Genomic DNA, 23,286 nt, shown 5'->3' with positions numbered 1-23,286 from the left:
TTTCTAGTGCATAACAAATTGCAGTTAATGTAACCTTTTATAATGAGGTGTGACTATTTCTTCTTGGCCCTATGACTAATTAACAGAACACAAAACAATCAGAAACTAAAAAAAAAACCAAACCTATATTTGTCAACTAGCGCCAATCCCCAGAATGTTCTTGGATACACACTCTCCCTAACCCTTCAACAGCCAATACCAGTCCTCACTAGTCAGTAGTACTATATGAGTCCAAATGCAGCTTCTTGCCTTCTTTTATATAATGTTGTCTCTTATTTCTGGAAAAATGATGTTGGGGTGGGGGGAATCAAGGAGATGTAAATAGGTCTTCTTTTGTTCACATTTTAAATGGAAAACTCTCTTAAAAAGTTAGATACTATTTTTATATTACTTAAAACCAAATAGCTACATGTTGGCTGTTTTATCTTATTAAAATAAAACCAACCAGCCTTATATTGACTGGTGAAATTCAAAAGCTATAGATAAGTAATTTCACTTTCTATTGTGTATGGATAGAAAAAGCCCATTTGATTTTTGAGAAATATTTTGGTATTGAGGAGTGACAGCACCAAGATGACAAAATAGATTGTTCCTGTCTTCACTTCCCTCATAAGAACAACTGACTCTTCAAACAAACAAACAAACAAACAACTCTGACACCATTGCAAGAATCTTAGATCCCAGGGGTCAGCATGAATTTGCCCCTGCATCAGAGAGACCAGGACAGACTGTATTAGAAAGATTAAAAAGCAGCTACACGTTGACTGCACTATCCTTCCCCCAAGCCAGAGAAGCACCACGTAGAGAGATCACCCCAAGCCTCCGTTACTCTAGCAGGAAATGAGAAACCAAGCAGGACAACCAGAACTCCACAGCATGTGCGTCTGTTTTGCAGGAACTTCTACTCTGATGCTGCACCACAAGGATTACAGGATAATCATCAGGGCTCAACCACTGGGAAACACACTGACTGAGAAGTGGGGAGGGGCTTATAAAAGGCTCAAGGATCTTGACAGATGGAGTTCATACCTGCAGTGACCAAGTAGTAATTCGACCCAGCATTTTGCTCATCTGTAGAATCAAGACATTACGTACTCCAGACAGAAAATGCGGAAGGTTGCAGATGTGCCTGACTTGGATCCTCAGAGGAGGAGTTTAGCTGGCCCCAAAGAGGTTTGCCTACAACCAGGCAAAGAGCTGAGTCACATCTCCACACTCTCTGGAGAGTGCCTTTCAGCCCCATATGACCACAAAAACTGGTGATAACTCCTACAATCAGTGTGTCCCTGTGCTACCCGAGCTGAGAAGTGGGTGGGCACAGCTGATCATCTCCAGAGCAACACCAGTACCAGGCATAAAATGTTCCCCTGCACTGCCCAGGCAGGTGGACTAATTCATAACCAAGGCTGAAGGTGTATCATGGCCCCTCCTGACTTGAAGTCTATAGGGAAAAAACTGAAGGCCTGGAGTGACTCATCCCCAACCCGTCCAGACATAGCCCCACCTGCTGTGGAGTATCTCTAGCCCCATCTAACCAGATGAACTGGCAAAAACTCCTGGAAGCTACATAAGTTAGTGATGCTTAAACCAAGAAACAAGCATGTAAAGCCAACAGTCTGCAGAGCAAAGCCAGTGGCTCTGTCTGGCTCGGAAAGCTGGTGTGCAAGCTGGCTTGATTTAACACAACAAAGACTTTTTTATTGGCTTTAACTATTTCTCCTGCTGTAGTAGGGCAAGGAATCAACTTCACAGCCCTACTGAATACAGATTTCAACCTATCTGACCAGAGAACCTAACTAGAACACATAAGAAGCTATGCAACGTGGTCCAGGTACGGAACACCTGGACAGAGAGTATAATTCATGACTTCCCCTGTATGCAGAGCAAAACTAGTAGCTTCACATGACCAACAAATTCTTTGCACACTCTGGCCTGATTTAGGTCCCCAAGCAATGAGTCATACAAGTTCTCAGTTCCTATCTGGGGCCATACAAGTTCTCAGTTCCTACCTGGAGACCCAGTTAGGGCTGGGAAGCTATTTTATAACCCACCTAATAATGAACATAGTACCCACTCCCAAAAATTTAACAAGCCTCACTAGAGAATCAAAGAAATGCAGAGTCCATAATAAAGCCTCACATGTGTAGGGAAGCCCTAACCAGCTATTCCCGGTTAGTGGCACAATCCCCTAATGCAGTCCTCAGAGCACAAACATTGACTCACCAAAAAAACAGACCAAATGGGAAACCCCAGCTGCCAAAAGACATTACCAGAAGGCACACCCAAAAACCCAAACTGAGCTTACAAAGGAAAGAGCAGCCATCAAACACACACACACATATACAAACACACATTCTATATCTGAAAAATATAATAACTGAACAATTCAGTATAGAGTTTAAATACACATTCAGCCACACAGAAGAAAGAATAAACAACCTAGAGAATTAGACTTTGGAAATTATCTAGCCAGAGATAAAATGAAAAGGAGTGAAGGAAACCTATGGGAATATGGAACACAATGAAAAGAAGCAATATTTGTTTTACAGGAATTCCAGAAAGGGAGAGAAAGACAAAAAGACAGAAAGTATATTTAAAACAATAATAGCTGAAAACTTCCCAAACCTGGGTAAAGAAATGGTTCATTACACCCAAAGGATTCATAACACCCAAAGGACCCTGAATACATCTGACTTAATAGGACAACAATGAGACACAATTTAACTATCATTAAATTGTCAGAAGTCAAACACAAAAAAAGAATTTGAGGAGCAAAAAAAAAAAAAAAAAAAAAAGAATAGAGAGAAGATACAAACAAAGGGAACTACACAAGACTTTGGTGTATTTTTCAACAGAAACTATTCAGGCCAGGAGAGAATGGGATGACATATGTAACAGTTTCAATCAATCAATCAATCAATCAATGTCAACCAACAAATCTATACCTAGTAAATCCATCCTTCAGAAATGAGGTGGGATAAAGATTTTTCTAAACAAACAAAAACTGATGGAGTACATTACCACCAGATCTGCCTTATAAGAAATGTTAACAGGGACTGAGTGGAAGAAAAAGAATGCCAATTAATAACATAAAAACATAAAACATAAAAGGTAATATAAATCTCACAGGTAATAATAACTATATAATTATAGTTAGATTCTGAAACATGCTAATAATGATGCATAATTCACTTACAACTCTAGTTTAAAGGTTAAAAATATATAGTATAATTACCATAACTACAATAGTTATTCATTATACAATATTTTAAAAATGTTAATTATGACAAATGATTTTAAACTGTAAGAAAGGAAAAAGCAAAAGTGTAAAGTTTACTAAATCTATAAAAGTTAAATTGTTTTCAGCTTAAAATAAGGTGTTCAATTTAAGAAATTTTATGTAAGCTTCATGATAACAACAAAGGAAATTCTGTCATAAAAACACAGAAGAAAATAATGAAGATGTCCAAGCATACTGAAATCAAAAGACAGCAAAATACAAGACACAGTGCAAAGAACAAAGAATAACAAATCTACAAAATATACAGAAAACAATGAGCAAATTGTCAATAGTAAGTACTTACCTATAGTAATGTAAGTGGACAAATCCTCCAATTGAAAGACTTAGAGTGAATGGATTAAAAAAAGAGACAGTCCAACAGTATGCTGCCTAAAAGAGACTCACTTTAGCCTTAAAGACATTAACTGTGAGTGAAGTAACGGAAAAAGATGTTTTAAGTAAATAGTAACCAAGAATAATAATAATAGTAATAATAATAAATTTAAATAATAAAAGCAGGGGTAGCTATGCTTCTATCAGACAAAATAGATTTTAAACTAAAAATGGTACAAAAAGAAAAGAAGGTCATTTTATAAATGATAAGGGAGTGCATACATTAAGAAGATATAATGTTGCAAATATTTATGAGCCCCAAACTGCAGCATCTAAATATGCAAAGTAAAACTTAAGAGAACTAAAAGGAGAAATAAACAGAAATGCAGTAATATTTGGGCATTTCAACCAATACTAGCTCTTAACAAAGAAAAGATCATCCAGATACAGAATCAATAAGGAAATATTGTATTTGAACAACACTACAGGCCAAATGGACCTAAAAGACTTATATATAGCACATTGTATCTAACAGCACCAGAATACACAGTTTTCTCAAGTTCACATAGAAGATTCTCTTGGAGAGATCACAAAACAAATCTTAGTAAATTCAAGAAGACTGAAAAAAAAAAAAAAAAAAAAAAAAAAAGACTGAAGTATTTTCTTTGACCAGGATGGCAGGAAACTATGAATTAATAAAAACAGGAAAACTAGAAAACTCATGAACATATGAAAATGAACAACACCCTCCTGAACAAGCAGTAATTCAAGGAAGAAACTAAAGGGGAAAAAAAAAGATTGTTGAGACGAAAATGGAAACATAACGTACCAGAATTTGTGAGATGCAGAAAAAGCAGGTCTCAGGGGGAAATACATAACACCTATATTAAGAAGCAAGAAAATACCAAAAAAAGAACCCAATTCTACATGATTAAGGAAAAAAGAAGAACAAATCAAGTCCAAATTTAGCAAAAGAAAGGAAAAAAATAAAGATTCGAATGGAAATAAAATAGAGAACAGAAGAAAACAGAAAGATTAACCAAACAAAAAAATTTGCTCTTTGTAAAGATAAATAAAATTGACAAATCTTAAGCTCATTCAACCAAGGGAAAAAAGAACCCAAATCAACAATATTATAAATGGAAAACATTTATGAGAATTATAAGTTATAAAAATTATAACAGATACCACAGAAATCAAAAGACCATTTAGGAGGCTATTCTGAAGAAATATATACCATCCACTGAGCAAACCAAAAGAAAAGGAAAAACTTTAAGAAATATACAACTTACCAAGACTGAATACTGAATAATGAAAAAAATTGAAAATCTAAATAGGCCAATTACTGGTAAGAAGACTGAATTACTAATAAAAATTCCAGCAATGAAGAAAAACCTAGAGTCAGGTGATTTCACTGGTGAATTTTACCAAATATTTAAAGAAAAATTGATACCAATCCTTCTCAAATTCTTCCAAAATATCAAGAAGAAAGGAACACTCACAAATATATTTTAGGAGGCCAGAATTATCTTTATTCCAAAACCAGCAAAGATTACTACTAGAAAAGAAAACTATAGGCCAATATCCCTTGTTAATATAGATGCAAAAATTCTCAGTATAATACCAGCAAATTGAATTTGGCAGCACATTAAATTCACCATGTCAAGTGGTTTTTATCCCTGGCATGAAAGGATGATTCAGGTTATGCAAGTCAGTGTGATATATCACATTAGCAGAATAATAAAAAATCATATAACCGGGGCGCCTGGGTGGCTCAGTGGGTTAAGCCTCTGCCTTCGGCTTAGGTCATGATCTCAGGGTCCTGGAATCAAGCCTTGCATTGGACTCTCTGCTCGGCATGGAGCCTCCTCCCCCCCTCCCGCCCCACCCCACCTGCCTCTATCTCTACTTGTGATCTTCCTCTCTCTCTGTCAAATAAATAAATAAATCTTAAAAAAAAAATCATATGACCGTCTATCTCACTGGACAAAAAAATTTAGGAAAATTCAATATCCATTTTTATTAAAAACTTAATAAATTAGGTAGAGAAAGAACATATCTCAACATAATAAAGGCCATATATGATAAGCCCACAACTAACATCATATTCAATGGTGAAAGGTTGAAAGCTTTGCTCTAAGATAAGGAACAAGATAAAGATATCTACTCCTACCCCTCCTATTCAGCATAGTATTAGAAATGCTAGCCAGAGCCATCAGGCAAGAAAGGAAATAAAATGTATCAGAAACAAAAAGAAAGAAGCAAAATTGTTTCCCTTTACAGATGACATGGTTTTATATAAAACGTCACAAACACTAGACCAAAAAATTTTAGATATAATCAAGGAATTCAGGAAGTTTGCAGAATACAACAATAATATTCAGTAGTGTTTCTTTACAGTACCACTGAATTTTCTTTTCTTTTTTTTTTTTAAGAATTAATTTATTTATTTCTCAGAAAGAGAGAAAGACCAAAGCAAGCAGAGGTAGAGGGAGAAGCTGGCTTTCTGCTGAACAGGGAGCCCAATGTGGAGCTCGGTCCGAGGACCCTGTGATCATGACCTGAGCCAAAGGCAGACACTTAACCAACTGGGCCACCCCATCATTGATGGCTCCCCATCAATGAATTTTCAGAAAAGAAAAAGAAAAAGAAAAGATATGAAAAAATAAAAAAGAGGACACCTGCTACTCCTCTCCCTCTGCCTGCCACTCCCCCTGCTTTGTTCTCTCTGACAAAGAAAATCTTAAAAAAAAAGAATGTATCCCATTTACAATAGCATCAAAAACAATAAAATACTTAAGAATAAATTTAACTAAGGAGGTGAACAATCTCTCCTCTGACAAGTACAAAATACTGATGAAAGAAATTTTTAAAAGACACAAATAAATGGAAAGGTATCCCATGCTCATGCACTGGAAGAATTAATATTTTTAATATATCAATACTACCAAAAGCCATCTATTACTTCACAATGCAAATCCTACCAAAGTTATCAATATTCTGATGTAAATTTTTTTCAGAAGTAGAAAAAGCACTCCTAAAATTTACATGGAGCCACAAAAAGACCCCTAGAAACCAAAGAAAATATGAGAAAGAAGAAGCAGGAGGCATCATACTTCCTGACTACATGCTGTAGTATAAAGTTATAATAACCAAAACAATATGATACTAGCAGAAAAACAGATAAGTAGATGAATGAAACAGAATGAGAGCCCCAACATAAACCCAAGCACATAAGGTTAACTCATTTTTGACAAGGGAGACAAGAATACACAATAAAGAATAGTCTGTTCAGTAAATGATGCTGGGATGATTGGATATTCACATGTAAAAGAATAAAATTGGACCTAGCCCAATTCTATACCAGTCACAAAAATTAACTCAAAATAAATTAAAGACTTAAATGTAAGACCTAAAACCAAGATACCCTTAAACACACACACAGAGAAATAAACCTGCTTGGCACAGGTCTTGGTAATGAGTTTTTGATATGACACCAAGAGCACAAGAAATCAAATAAAAAATTAAAAAATGGGACTACATCAAACTAAAAAGTTTCTGTACACTGAAGGAGATCTTCAACAAAATGAAAAGACAACCTACAGAATGGGAAAAATACCTACAAACCATATATCTGATAAGGGATTAATATCCATAATATATAAAGAACTCATAAAGCTTAATTGCAAAACCACAAAAAAAAAACAATTAAGGGGCACCTGGGTGGCTCAGTGGGTTAAACCTCTGCCTTCGGCTCAGGTCACGATCTCAGGGTCCTGGGATCGAGCCCCACATCAGGCTCTCTGCTCAGCGGGGTGCCTGCTTCCTCCTCTCTCTCTGTCTGCCTCTCTGCCTACCTATGATCTCTCTCTGTCAAATAAATAAAAAATTTAAAAAAAGATTAAAAAAAACAATTAAAAAATGGGCAAAGAATCTGAAGAGACATGTCTTCTAAGAAGATATTTTTTAAAAAGGCCAACAGGTACACAGAAAGCTGCTCAACATTACTGGTCATTAGAGAAACGCAAATAAAAACCACAATGAGTTATTCCCTCATGCATAGAGAATTGCCATCATCAAAAAGACAAGAGACAACAAATGCTGGAAAGAATGGAGAGAAAATGGGGAACTTCTACACTGTTGGTGAGACTGAAAAATTGTTAGAGACACTATGGAAAACAGTATGGAGGATTTTCAATAAATTAAAATAGTACTACTATATGACCTAACCATTCTATTTCTGGGAATATATCCAAAGGATACAAAAACACTAACTTGAAAAGATAACTGTACCCACATATTCACAGCAATATTATCTACAATAAATGAATAAAAAAATTACACACACACACACACAAACACAGGAATGTTATTTAGCCACGAAGAATAAGGAAATCCTACCATTTGTGACAACATGGATGCACTTTTGTACTATGAAGAGAGTTATTAATACAGATTCCTCTATTACCTAAGAAACTCATCTACATAATAGGGCAACCTTGTTTCCCAAACATCTCCTGCCACTTTCCTGCTAACAGTCTTCGCCCCTTTGTAACCTCGGACCCGATTCATCTCCTTAGTCCATGTAAGCATCATGTTACCTCACGTCTTTGGAATTTCCATTGTCTGTGTGGATTCCTTATATATGTTCAATTAAATTTTATTTTCTCCTGTTAATCTGTCTTATGTCAATTTGATTCTCAGTCCAACTGGAAGGATTTTGAATGGCAGAGAAACTTCTTCTTCCCCAACAATATGTATAGGACTTTTATGCTGAAAACTAAAATACTGATTAAAAAAAGGAAATGTAAATTATGAAGAGACATACTGTGCTCTCATGGACTGGAATACTCAACATATGAAGTATGTTACTACTCCCAAACTGATATATGTGTTTAATGAAATTCTTATCAAAATAAAATATTATTTATAGATATAGACAGGATTTTTCTAAAACTTATATGAAAAGTCCAACTAGAATAACATTACTGATTTTGAAAAGAAGAATGAATTGGGAGGAATCGCTTGCCCCAATTTCAAGATTTATTATATAGTTAATTTTAGTTAATAAAACTATGGTATTGATAGAGGAATAAAATCTTTGATCAGTAAAACAGAACAGAGAACCCAGAAATAGCTTCACATAAGTACAGCCGATACTTGGCAAGGATACAAAACCAGTCAAATGAAGAGAGAGCAGCCTTGTCAATAGTGCTGCAGGAATGAGATAATCACAGGGGGAAAAATCCTGGCCTAAATCTCATGTATATGAAAATTTTTTTAAAAAAATGAGTTATGGGGGCGCCTGGGTGGCTCAGTGGGTTAAAGCCTCTGCCTTCAGCTCAGGTCATGATCCCAGGGTCCTGGGATCGAGCCCCGCATCGGGCTCTCTGCTCCGCGGAGAGCCTGCTTCCTCCTCTCTCTCTGTCTGCCTCTCTGCCTACTTGTAATTTCTCTCTGTCAAATAAATAAAATATTTTTTTAAAAAATGAGTCATGACAACTGACAGAATGGGAGAAGATATTTGCAAACGACACATCAGATAAAGGTCTACTATCCAAAATTTATAAGGAACTTAGCAAACTCAACACCCAAAGAACAAACAATCCAATCAAGAAATGGGCAGAGGACATGAACAGACATTTCTGCAAAGAAGACATCCAGGTGGCCAACAGACACATGAAAAAGTGCTCCATGTCACTCGGCATCAGGGAAATACAAATCAAAACCACAATGAGATATCACCTCACACCAGTCAGAATAGCTAAAATTAACAAGTCAGGAAATGACAGATGCTGGCGAGGATGCGGAGAAAGGGGAACCCTCCTCCACTGTTGGTGGGAATGCAAGCTGGTCCAACCACTCTGGAAAACAGCATGGAGGTTCCTCAAAATGTTGAAAATAGAACTACCCTATGACCCAGCAATTGCACTACTGGGTATTTACCCTAAAGATACAGACGTAGTGATCCGAAGGGGCACGTGTACCCGAATGTTTATAGCAGCAATGTCTACAATAGCCAGACTATGGAAAGAACCTAGATGTCCATCAACAGATGAATGGATAAAGAAGATGTGGTATATTTACACAATGGAATACTATGCAGCCATCAAAAGAAATGAAATCTTGCCATTTGCGACGACGTGGATGGAACTAGAGCGTATCATGCTTAGTGAAATAAGTCAACCGGAGAAAGACAACTATCATATGATCTCCCTGATATGAGGACATGGAGAAGCAACATGGGGGGTTAGGGGATAGGAGAAGAATAAATGAAACAAGATGGGATTGGGAGGGAGACAAACCATAAATGACTCTTAATCTCACAAAACAAACTGGGGGTTGCTGGGGGGAGGTGGGATTGGGAGAGGGGGAGGGGGCTATGGACATTGGGGAGGGGAGGTGAACCATAAGAGACTATGGACTCTGAAAAACAACCTGAGGGTTTTGAAGGGTCAGGGGTGGGAGGTTGGGGGAACAGGTGGTGGGTAATAGGGAGGGCACGTTTTGCATGGAGTACTGGGTGTTGTGCAAAAACAATGAATACTGTTACGCTGAAAAAAATAAATAAAATGGGGAAAAAAAGAATAAAAAGGCTTAAATCCTAAAAAAAAAAATGAGTCATGAACTTAAATATAAAATATAACACTATACAATTTTAACAAGAAAACATGAGGGGGAAACAAACCTGTGACCTAGAACTTGGTGAAATGTTTTCAGATATGCTATCAAAAGCATGATTCCTAACAGGAAAGATCAATAGATAGGACTGTATCAAAATAAAATTAAAATGTGTGCTCTTTTCCTGTTAAGAGAATGAAAAGACAATCTAAAGCCTAGGAGAAAATATTTGCATTATCTGTCAAAGGACTTATATCTATAATGTATATCAAGAAAAAAAAAACCTTCAAAACTCAACAGTTTAGGGGCACCTAGGTGGCTCAGTGGGTTAAGCCACTGCCTTCGGCTCAGGTCATGATCCCAGGGTCCTGGGATCAAGCCCCGCATCACGCTCTCTGCTCAGCAGGGAGCCTGCTTCCTCTCTCTCTGCCTCCCTCTCTGCCTACTTGTGATCTCTGCCTGTCAGATAAATAAAATCTTAAAAAAAAAAAACCCTCAACAGTTTAAAAAATTAAATTAAAAAATAGGCAAAAGTCATGAAGAAACATTTTGCCAAAGAGGATATATATACATGGCAAAGAAGCGTAAGAGATGTTCAACGTCACGAGCTATCAAGAAAATGCAAATTAAGACCATGATGAGGTATTACTCCACATCAATAAAACAAAAATGAAAACAGCACAAATACCAAGTGTTCACAAAGCAGGAGAGAAACTGGATCTCTCATGCACTGTTGGTGGTGATATAAAAGAACACAGCTGCTCTGAAAAACAGTATCATGGTCTGCTACATCCATGCCATAGGACATGACTCAGTAATAAAAAAAGAAATATGACTTATGCACACAACACTTTTGATGGATCACAAGAGGATTATGTTGAATGAGAAAAAGTCTCAAAAGGTCACATATTATATGGTTCCATTTACATAAGTTTCTCAAAATGACAAACGATAAACATGGGGAACAAAGTAGCAGTTTCCCAAGGCTAAGATAAGAATGGTAGGAGTGTAACTATAAAGGACTTGCTCAAGGAAGATCTTCATGGGGATGGACTATTTTGACTGCGGTAATGATTACATGAATTTATGGACAAAATAAAGTAATGAAGAATTATACATGTACATCAAACCAATGTCAGTTTCCCAGTTTTAATATTATACTATAGTATCACTGAGGGAAATGCATGAAGGGCACACAGATTTCTACTACCTCTGTAACTTCCTATGAATTTGTAACTACTTCAAAATTCAAAGAATTCATACCATTTTCCAATTATCACTGGGTGACATTAGGAATTTAACTTACTTTGTGTTTCCTTATTTTATCAGGTAATAATAATAAAGTCTCTAAGCAACAATTTCCAGACAGTTTCACAAAACAAATGTTCTATGCAGAATATAATCGTTCGCATACAAAAAGGGTTTTGGGGGCTAATTTGGAAAACCCTGATGATAATACCAACTTTTTGAAAATTTAAAAGCACAAATTGATTGAAAGATGCTCTTAACACATAAACTGTTTCTTTCCTGATGAACTACTAGATTTCATAATATAGAAAAAACTACCCTAACACCCGTCATTTCAAACACTGGCTTAGGGAGAGCAGGGACCAGTACTGGTAATTTGGGAAAGACTATGAGAGCTTTCTGAATCCCAGTCATTCTGCTACAGTCTACAGTAATGAATTTCTGATGCTTAGGACAATTGATCCTTCAGCAGAAGCCTGTTTTTTTTAATAACATTATGATACCTGACCTACTTTCTCACATAATCTCCCAAAGAAAACTAAAGCTATTCACAGTCCATGATTAATAAAGTCTCTAAAAACACACTAGCTGTTTTCAAGGTGATGTATTACTTTTGAAAGCTCATGCTGGGATTAGTATTTTATATATAACTAAATTATCTCTCCTTGTCCCCTCTAAAAGTGATCTGTACCATATTCTAACTCTCATTATTAATGTGAATGCTTATGTATCTCTTTTACTAGACAATGAGTTCACAGTTACGTAGGTAATATCTTGTTTTTGTTTGTTTATGCTCCAGGGCCACTTATATTAGAGGTACCCAGTGTTAACCCAATAAATAAATGAAAAGTACATGTCAGAGATGCAAGCATTAATTACAAAATGCTTGGTTAAACTTTATATGACCGTTGACAAAGAACGAAGTAATTGTTAGATCAGTAGTTTTCAGTAATGCGCATTACTGCACAGTTGCCCTCCAACTGGGGGACCCTATGCTTTCAATTTCATTTTTTGCCATGACTGAGCATAAATTTGGATATGCTAAATGTTTCAGAGGGAATACTGAACCAGATATGGCAGAGAAGTAATATACATAATTCCACAGTGAGCAACAATTAAAATACGTATGATAGTATCAGGCCATTCCCCCTACTCCTCCCAAATTCATCTTTTTATTCAAAAATGAGAGAATTCTGCCATAATGAATGACAGAAGGCAGTCAGAATATAAGTCAACTCCAAACAAATGTTCACAAAGAAAAAATTCTGAAGGATAACTATGTCAGGAAATTATACTTACACATGTATGGAAACCAAAAGACATTGCTACTGACTAGGTGATAATATAGAAAGGATTGTGTTTTCATGATGGCTCTTTAAATATTTTTGAGTATTTTTAAAAATTCTGGCACAAATACCTGATATCCCTTAGCTTAATCTATTATTTTTTTTCGTTCTTTATTCAAATGGCAACTTCTTAATGAGGGTGTCTCTGACTGGCCTATTTAAAACCATAGCCACCTTTCCAAACATTTTCTTTCATACTTTGTGCTGTTTTACGTTTCATTAGACCACTTACTGTTATGAAATACACTGTGTCATTTTACTTATATTACTTAAGTTCATGTCCCTCTGCACCACTACCAACCACAACAGAAGCTCCTGGAAAGCAGGAAATCTGTCTACACTCTTCACCGCATCCAAATAATTATCCGCATCCAAATAATTAGAACCCTGGCACATAATAGATATTGATAATAAATATTACTGAATGAATGAGTAAATTTTCATTTTAAATTTTTTCTTAATACCTCCAATAAATTATAGCTAGTAATCATACACATAAATAAACACTAAACCTTGACTTCAATATAACTGTGCTAATTAAACTCATCAAGAAGATACACACAAAATGATTTTTTTTTAAATTTCAAACACTACTGTCACTGGTTAAAAGCCTGATATCTGTGCATATGTCAATAAGGAAATAAAGAACAAAATAATAGCTTTCCTTTCACCCTTTTTCAAAATTTTGGATTGTTTAGGTAAGTGCTTCTCAAATTTTAATGTACATGTGACTCATTGGAGGTTGTCATTAAAATACAATTTATGATTCTGGGGTGGGTACTGAATTCTAAGAGCTGTTTATCCATGGATCCAGATTTGAGTATCAGAGTTCAGATTTTTTTTTCACAGTGTTAAATTGCACACTAATATTTCTAAAACCTAGCATTTTTAAAAAAAGATTTTATTTATTTATTTGAGAGAGAGAGTATGAGAGAGAGAATGAGCATGAGAAGTGGGAGGGTCAGAGGGAGAAGCAGACTCCGGGCCGAGCAGGGAGCCTGATATGGGACTCGATCCCGGGACTCCAGGATCATGACCTGAGCCGAAGGCAGTCGCTTAACCAACTGAGCCACCCAGGTGTCCCTAAAACCTAGCATTTTGAGGAAAATTTAATTCAGTAGGGAAAATGTGCTTTAAAATATTTGTAATGACTCAAATACTGCTATTAATAATTCAGTATAAGAGTACGCAATATTGTTTATCAAATGTCCTTTCACCAAGAGGGAACCCGAAGTAAACTATGGTCTGTGAGGGATAATGATACATCATTGTAGGCTCACTGATCATAACAAATCACCACTTCAGTGGGGGACCCTGATAGTAGGAAACATAGTATGTATATGGGAGCTCTGATTTGCTGTGAACCTAAAACTGCCTTTAAAAACAGAAAAAGAGTACTTGACCAGAGAGTTGAGGGTCTATATCTGGGTGCTCTACTCTGTTCCACTGGTCTATGTGTCTGTTTTTTGTGCCAGTATCATGCTGTCTTGGTAATCACAGCTTTGTAGTAAAGCTTGAAATCAGTCAATGTGATGCCCCCAGCTTTTTCTTTTTCTTTTCAATATTTCCTTAGCAATTCAGGGTCTCTTCTGGTTCCATACAAATTTTAGGATTGTTTGTTCCAGCTTTTTGAAAAAAGCCAGTGGAATTTTGATTGGGATGGCACTGAAAGTATAAATGGCTCTAGGTTGTATAGACATTTTAACAATGTTTAGTCTTCGGATCCATGAGCATGGAATGGTCTTCCATTTTTGTGGATCTTCTTCAGTTTCTTTCATGAGTGTTCTGTAGTTCCTCGAGTACAGATCCTTCACCACTTTGGTTAGGTTTATTCCCAGGTATCTTATGGTCCTTGGTGCTCTAGTAAATGGAATCGATTCTCTCATTTCCCTTTCTATATTTTCATTCTTAGTGTATAAGAAAGCAAGTGATTTCTGTGCATTGATTTTGTATCCTGCCACATTACTGAATTGCTGTATGAGTTCTAGTAGTTTGGGGGTGGAGTCTTTTGGGTTTTCCATATAAAGTATCACGGCATCTGCGAAGAGAGAGAGTTTGACTCTTCTTTGCCAATTGAATACATTTTATTTCTATTTGTTGTCTGATTGCTGTTGTTAGGAGATCTAGTACTATGTTGAATAACAGTGGCAAGAGTGGACATCCTTGTTGTGTTCCTGATCTCAAAGGGAAGGCTGCCAGCTTCTCCCAATTGAGGATGATATTCGCTGTGGGTTTTTCACAGATAGATTTTATGAAGTTGAGGAATGTTCCCTCTACCCCTATACTTTGAATCATTTTAATCAGGAATGGATGCTGTATCTTGTCAGATGCTTTTTCTGCATCAATTGAGAGGACCATGTGGTTCTTCTCTCTTTTATTAATTTGTTCTATCACACTGATTGATTTGTGAATGTTGAACCACCCTTGCATCCCAGGGATAAATCCCACCTGGTCATGGTGGATAATCTTTTTAATGTGCTGCTGGATCCTGTTTGCTAGGATCTTGTTGAAAATCTTGGCATCCATATTCATCAGGGATACTGGCCTGAATTTCTCCTTTTTGGTGGGATCTTTTCCACCACCTTGGTGATCAGGATAATGCTGGCTACATAAAAAGAGTCTGGAAGTTTTCCTTCTGTTTCTATTTTTTGAAACAGCTTCAGGAGAATAAGTATTATTTCTTCCTTGAATGTTTGGTAGAATTCTCCAGGGAATCCATCAGGTCCTGGGCTCTGGTGCTGGGAAAATTGGACAGTATGTATAGAAGAATGAAACTTGACCATTCTCTTACACCACACACAAAGATAAACTCGAAATGGATAAAAGACCTCAACATGAGGCAGGAATCTATCAAAATCCTAGAGGAGAACATAGGCAGTAACCTCTTTGACATCGGCCACAGCAACTTCTTTCAATATATGGCTCCAAAGGCAAAGGAAACAATAGTGAAAATGAACTTTTGGGACTTCATCAAGTTCAAAAGCTTCTGCACAGCAAAGGAACTGTCAAAAAAACAAAGAGGCAACCCACGGAATGGGAGGAGATATTCACAAATGACACTACAGACCAAAGGCTGATATCCAAGATCTATAAAGAACTCCTCAAACTCAACACACACAAAACAGATAATCACATAAGAAAATGGACAGAAGACATGAACAGACACTTCTCCAAAGAAGACATACAAAATGTTCATCATTAGCCATCAGGGAAATTCAAATCAAAACCACATTGAGATACCACATTACACCAGTTAGAATGGCCAAAATTAACAAGACAGGAAATAACAAGTGTTGGAGAGGATGTGGAGAAAGGGGAACCCTCTTACACTGTTGGTAGGAATACAAGCTGATGCAGCCGCTTTGGAAAACAGTGTGGAGATTCCTTAAAAATTAAAAATAGAGCTACCCTATGACCCTGCAATTGCACTACTGGTATTTACCCGAAAGATACAGATGTAGTGAAAAGAAGGGGCATCTGTACCCTAGTGTTCATAGCAGGAATGGCACAGTCACCACACTGTGAAAAGAACCAAGATGCCCGTCAACAGATGAATGGATAAAGAAAATATGTTCCATATATACAATGAAGTGGTATGCTTCCATCAGAAAGAATGAATTGCAAACATTATTTGCAAATCATATATTTGATAAGGGTTTAAGATCTAAAATACATAAATAAATCCTACACCTCAGCAACAAAAAACAATCCATTAAAGAGACAAGCAAGGGATTTCAATAGACATTTCTCCTAAAAAGATACGCAAATAGCCATTAAGTGCAAGAAATGATGCTTAACATTATGTGTCAGTAGGGAATGGCAAATCAAAACCACAATGAGATTCCACTCTAAAATGTACTATAATGGCTATATTTTTTTTAAGATTTTATTTATTCACTTGACAGACAGAGATCACATAGGCAGAGAGGCAGGCGGAGAGAGAGGAGGAAGCAGGCTCCCCACAGGGCAGAGAGCCTGATGTGGGGCCTGATCCCAGGACCCTGAGATCATGACCTGAGCTGAAAGCAGAGGCTTTAACCCACTGAGCCACCCAGGCGCCTCCAATGGCTATATTTTTTAAAAGAAATTATAACAAGAATAATAAATAACAAGTGTTAGCTAAGTCCCAGACCATAGAGACTGCCAAATTTCCTTAACATTACCATTTGCCCTCCCCCCATTTATGGTCTCCCTCAGTTTACTCTGTATTTTCTCATAGCACTTGTCACCTTTTAAAAACTCAATAATGTATTTTATAGACAAATGTGGGGGTTGGAAGATGGAGGAGAGAGAGAGAGAACATTTTTTGTTTAAATATAGAATATGAGAAAAACCATTTTTTTTGTTTCACTTACTGCCATATACTAGGTGTCTCCAACATAGCTTAACATAACTTCTCAATAAATATGTGTTGAATTTACTTGCTCTGTTTTCTCCACCTCCTTTGATGGGGTTTTAAAATTTTATATCTTTCCAAACCCTCTCTGTCTTTTATCTATGTTCTATTCCATTAATTTGCACATTAGCTAATTAGCTTCTAATATAAGATTTCTATATAAAGTTTCTATATTAGTATCTAATATAAACTAACACAAACTATGTATTAGTTTCTAATACCTATAAATTCTTCTCTATGTACTCACTAAGCTAAATCCCACAAGATTTGTGTGCATTGTTTTTATTAGTTAAAACATTTTCTAATTTTACTGTAATTTTTTTTATTGGAGGGGAGGAATAGGTTACTAAAAGGGTGTTTCTCCTAACCAATAGGTATTTTTCCAGCTTTTATTTTCTAATTGATCTCTAGTCTAATTTTAAAAGACATAATGTGCCACTTTAATCCATTTTAAAGCATTAAAATTTCCTTAATGTTTAACAATAATATAATCTCTTTTTTGTTAAATATACTGTGTGTGTTTCAAAAGAATGGGTATCCACAGATGGTAAATACAGTGTTATCTTTGCCCATTAGGTTCAGATTGCTAATTATGTTGATTAAATATCCAGCATCCTTACTAATCGTGGTACAGAATTAAATTACTTTTGGTATGCCCGAGACACTCTTAATTATGTATAAACAATAAATATGCTAATTAGAATATATGTTGAAACAAAAAATATGGATGCTTTCTGAACAAGCTTCTATATCATTGGCAAAGATATGTTCAAATAAGATTTTAGAGTTGACAGACATACATATTACTTTCTTCTTGTTTACTATGTCCCATATTTTAGACATGATATTTATATAGTAAAGTCAAAAATAACATTTTAATTTTTCTGCCAGATTTTGTTTTCAGTCTATACTGATCTACAGAAAATTAAAGCAGCAGGTACTACTATTTTCTAAAAGATTATTCTCTTCTTTTGCATCAGAGACAGTCCATTCCCTTAAACGGAGTTTTAAAATCTTTCTGCCATTCCTCCGTGGTGTATTTTTACCTAATGATATTTCAGAAATTTTCTTAGAGTTGTGATATTCAATCAGACTTTACATAGGATTCTAAATAAAACAAAAAACAAAACCCCAAGTACTACAGAACTCAAGGCTGGATTTTTGATTGGTTGTCACCCAAATTTCTGCGATCAGTTGCTATGGTAATTTTTAAGATTTTTTTTCCCTTCCTATTCTTCTGGGACTAATCAGAGCATCAACGTTTACAGTATACATAGGATAACAACTCATACTACATATGGCATATGTTAGCTACTTTATATTTAAAATGTTTAATATTATAAAATGAGATTGTAGGTAAATTTTTAAAAATACATAATATTTAAGCAATGTTATTTTAAAAAACATACATAAACAATGAATCTTGGAACACTACATCAAAAGCTAATGATGCACTGTATAGTGACTAACATAACAATCTAAAAAAAAATGTACAAATAAATAAATAAATAAATAATCATACTCATGTAGGAGAACCAGTATCAAAATGGGGTCTCTTTTATAAGGTCTAACGTCTTGTTGTTGTTTATTTGTTCTAAGAGCTGAAAAAGTTTTCTTTTTTCTATATAATATCTGGAAGTAATTCAGCTTTCTTGCTCTAGTATTACTGATATGCGTAGCCCACTCAAACCTTAAACAAGGGTAATTTGGCAATCACTTCACCAAAAAACACATTCTGGTGCAACTTTCCCTCCAAAGTGTGATGATTACTTTTACCTTTACAAAAGAACTACCAGTATTATGCTACGTGAAGTAAGACGGAGAGAGACAACAAATACCAGATGATTTGTATGTGGAATCTAAAACATGTAACAATTAAATAAAGAAACAAAAAGTAGAACCAAACCTATAAATACTGAGAGCTATGCGATGGTTGCCAGAGAGTAAGAGGGTGGGGGATGGGCAAGATGGGGGAAGGGCAGTTGGGGGGGACTTCCTGTTCCAGACTGAGTAAGTCATGGGGATGAAAAATACAGCACAGGGACGACAGTCGATGGTACTGCAATAGCACTGTGTGGGACAGCGGGCAGCTACAGTGGTGCCGAGCACAGCCTGGTGTACAGAGTCGCCGAATAACTATGTCGTACACCTGAAACTAACATAACTGTGTGTCCGCTGCGCTCAAAAAAGGAAGAACGACCAGGACAGTAAATTCCCATACATTTCAGACTCTGTCAGCATAGCAGCATCCTTTCCTGAATACAGACAATGCACTCCTAGAAATATTTACAAATTTAGAACCTAAATACAAAGAGTTCTGGGAAACTTTGGCTGTAAATAAATCGATACTTTCAAAATTACATTAAATTTTATCTGGAGAAAGAGATAGATTGGCAACATAAGAAATAAAATTCAAAAGCATAATATCTGCTCTATTTGATAACCTAATAGATTTCTGTGATATTGAAATGAAAATGGCAATGAAGCAATTGTAAAGCCACTTGATGCAGAAAGTATACATGCAACAGAAAACATTTATAAGGTAAAGATAAATATTAATTCAGAACTCAAGATTAGCCAAATATTTCGCTTGGTTCCTATGTGCTAAGAATTAGAAATTGTAAGAAACAATATAAATAGGATTTCTATGTCTACAACTTTTTTTTTAATATTGTTAAGATTCAGCATTACACAGAGGAGGTATGGTAGCTTGAGCAAAGCAGTGAATCATAAAGTACTTGATTCTAGGATCAATTCTGTCCATACCAGTCTTAAGAACTCTGACAAAATCTTAAGCACTTCTGTTGGCAGCTTTGTCTGTGCAATATACACTAAGAGTATCCGTCCCACTTATGCCTCAGGGCTCTGTGAAGATCAAGCAGACATTAGTAAAGAGACGGCTTTGAAAGTTAAAAGTTCTATACAAATGAGAGCTCTCATTCTACTGAAATTGTTCCTGATATTCCAGATTTGGTTCAGCAACAACAACAACAAAGGCTCAAACTAAAATATTCTTGAGAAGAATAAATGAAACAAGATGGGATTGGGAGGGAGACAAACCATAAATGACTCTTAATCTCACAAAACAAACTGGGGGTTGCTGGGGGGAGGTGGGATTGGGAGAGGGGGAGCGGGCTATGGACATTGGGGAGGGGAGGCGAACCATAAGAGACTATGGACTCTGAAAAACAACCTGAGGGTTTTGAAGGGTCAGGGGTGGGAGGTTGGGGGAACAGGTGGTGGGTGATGGGGAGGGCACGTTTTGCATGGAGCACTGGGTGTTGTGCAAAAAGAATGAATACTGTTACGCTGAAAAAATAAATAAAAAAAAAAACAAAAAAAAAAAACTCAAAGGTAAAACACTGAAAAAAAAATAAATAAAAAAATAAAATATTCTTGCTCAGAAATTATTACTAGTAAGTAGAATAATTTGTCAACCTTCATTTCCAAATTCTGTATTCACCTCATTTGCAGTGAAATGAGGTAATAACTGGGCTGTGTTGCACAATTTACAGACTTACCAAATGAACACATATGGCCCATTTAGCTAAGGATATTTTAATAGGTGTTGTTTATTATGAGTTGATCTCCTATAATAATATCACATAGCTGATATGTATTTCCTTTAGAAGACTGCTTTGTTTAATATAATATCTAGGTATTTACATATTTTTTGGTTTCTTTTTTTTAACATTTATCACGTCTCTTAATTTACGCCAAGGAACGACAACCCTCTCCAATGCATCAAAGCACAGAGGCCAGTGAGCCCTGCATGAATTGGCATTGATGGATGTTTTGCTTGTCTTTTTCCCAAAACATTCTTTCATATGAAAAATACCTGTTTCCATTCTGTTTGTCTTTGAAGACACCTGTTTTCCAATTTATTGTCAATTATCTCACACATAACCAAGCCACCAACTAGTTTTAAATGAATTACAGTTCTAAATTAAGTATGGAGAGAAAGAAAGAAATGTATTTACATAGGTAAATCACCTTACCTGCCTTGGCCGCTAGGCTCTGAGTACTTTGTATGTTTCAGCAACTAACACACTACATGCAAGCTAAGGTTGTAGGAGACAAAGGGAAAAGGGAGGAAATAGAACACTTCCACTTACTGCAAATGAAAGTAGACTCATCTGAATTATCAGTGCAGTCATTCACAAAATCACACAGCTTGTCCTTTGCAATGCATTGCTTGTTGGCACACGTGAATTCTTGAGTGGTACACTTTCTGTCTGGGCTAAGTAGGGGGGCACAATCTTGAAAGGAAATATCGTCCACTGCTACATCTCCCATGTAACTGATACCACGCTTTGCCCTAAAGACAATCTTAAAAAAAAAAAAAAAAAAAAAAAAGGTAAGGAAGAGAGGAAAGAAGTAAAGAATTCCAATTTTAGTTGAACTAAGAATTCAAAATTTGAGGCAAATATTAAATATAGGACATCAGGTTTAAATCTAAGAAAATTACCCCCATAATGAAACTGACCCAAGATGTGTGAGGGTCATCCCACAAATGCGGGAGGGGCAACACCACGGCTCTTGTCTAGATTTTTAGGACAGGTGACAAAGAAAACCAGTAGGAGCCACCAAGCTACCAATGCGCTCTGCAGCTCTCTCGTCCAAAACAGGATCTGCTCGCTTCTTAGGGCCTCACTTGCACCTCGTATGGGAGGAAGGAGGCCAATCAGGTGACAAAGCACACGGAGAGAAAAAAGATACAACCACATCCTTTATTTTGACCAATATGTTGCCACTCCTCAGATCTGTCCACCCCAAGTATGTGAAAGGAAAGATATTAAACCTCAATACCATGAGTTTTTTGAAATTGCCCACATATTCGGAATGGAAAGGATTTTCATTTGCCTTTGATGTGATTGACAAAATTCTCATTTGTGCCACTGACAGGGAGATCCCGCTTAACATGGACTCCAACTGAATTAGAAATGATTAAACCTAGTAAGAGGAGCTGCTAAAATGTTTAGAAATTTCGTCTTCAGTTGTAACACCACCAATGCTTGGAAGAACAATTAACACTGTTGCACGGAACACGAGAAGTCACAAATTATTTAGTTTCAAATTTCTAAGTGACATTAATTCAGAATGCTTCTATTAAATTTCTCTGCATGCCAAATATGTATTTGTGATTTAACATAAGAAATATTCATTTTTTAAAGTAAATGTAGAACAATTCAAAATGAGTTAACAAGGAATACAGATTTACTTCTGTGATTTGTTCAAAATATTGAACAAATATTTATGGTTCAAGCTCCCAAAACACCTTTTGACCAAATCTAAACATTTTTCTCGAAAGAATTACAATTCCTCCTGGGGATGTGTTATGCTTTCATGTGACTCTATGAAAACATCTGTGTTCTCCTTTTAAGATTAGATTTTAGAATAATTGAAAATCATGCCTCTCAAATTATCAAAACCAAAACAAAAAATACAATTTTATGTCACTTCATATACCAAATTTACATAAACTGTTCTTCATAATAGATATGCTGGAAAAGAAAAATAAATTTGATGGAGATGTTTGAAGTCATTAAAAAGAGGTGAAATTAGAAAGAATAAGGACTACAATGTTTTATAAGGAAACACCATTACACAAAAGAAGAGGGTACTCTATTTTCTGGATGCATCTGAACATTTAAATATGTGATACAATGTTCTATGAAAAAGGAATCAGATAATAAGTGTTTCCTTATTAATTTATTCTTGTGCAGTTCTATAGATGGACTCTCAGGTGCCTGCGAGGTCCAAATGATCAAAGCCCTGCTTATATCCCAATGCTCCATAAAATGTTGGTTAAGATTCCATAGACTTTCCTACCGAATGTGATTACACTTTTTTTTTTTTTTAAGAATTATATTTTTTTCAGTAGAATAAAAGCAGGGTCAATAATTCTGGAAAAGTTGGAAAGCAATATGGCACAACTTTTGGATTATGAACTTAATGACCTGGCCTTGCTGACAGTCTCCCTATGCCATTTTGTAGTCTGCAACTAGGAGTTCCCTCATGTGTAGGTAATTGTGTATTCTATCTGTAAAAGGGGATAATGA

General features: G+C 36.0%; 1 protein-coding gene across 3 annotated transcripts in view; it reads right to left on the bottom strand.

Moving 5' to 3' along the window:
• MALRD1 (MAM and LDL receptor class A domain containing 1) overlaps window positions 1-23,286 on the bottom strand; it is an 800,866-nt gene that overhangs the window by 466,128 nt on the left and 311,452 nt on the right. For all 3 annotated transcript variants that reach the window (XM_046012349.1, XM_046012350.1, XM_046012351.1), the window contains exon 25: window positions 21,340-21,553. In XM_046012349.1, coding sequence (XP_045868305.1) covers window positions 21,340-21,553 — 214 coding nt within the window. The remainder of the gene's footprint in view (window positions 1-21,339; window positions 21,554-23,286) is intronic.

The sequence above is a fragment of the Meles meles genome, chromosome 7 (genome assembly GCF_922984935.1).
Source record: "Meles meles chromosome 7, mMelMel3.1 paternal haplotype, whole genome shotgun sequence".
In the NCBI taxonomy this organism is placed as follows: domain Eukaryota; kingdom Metazoa; phylum Chordata; class Mammalia; order Carnivora; family Mustelidae; genus Meles; species Meles meles.
This window is presented reverse-complemented; position numbering and strand designations above follow the sequence as displayed.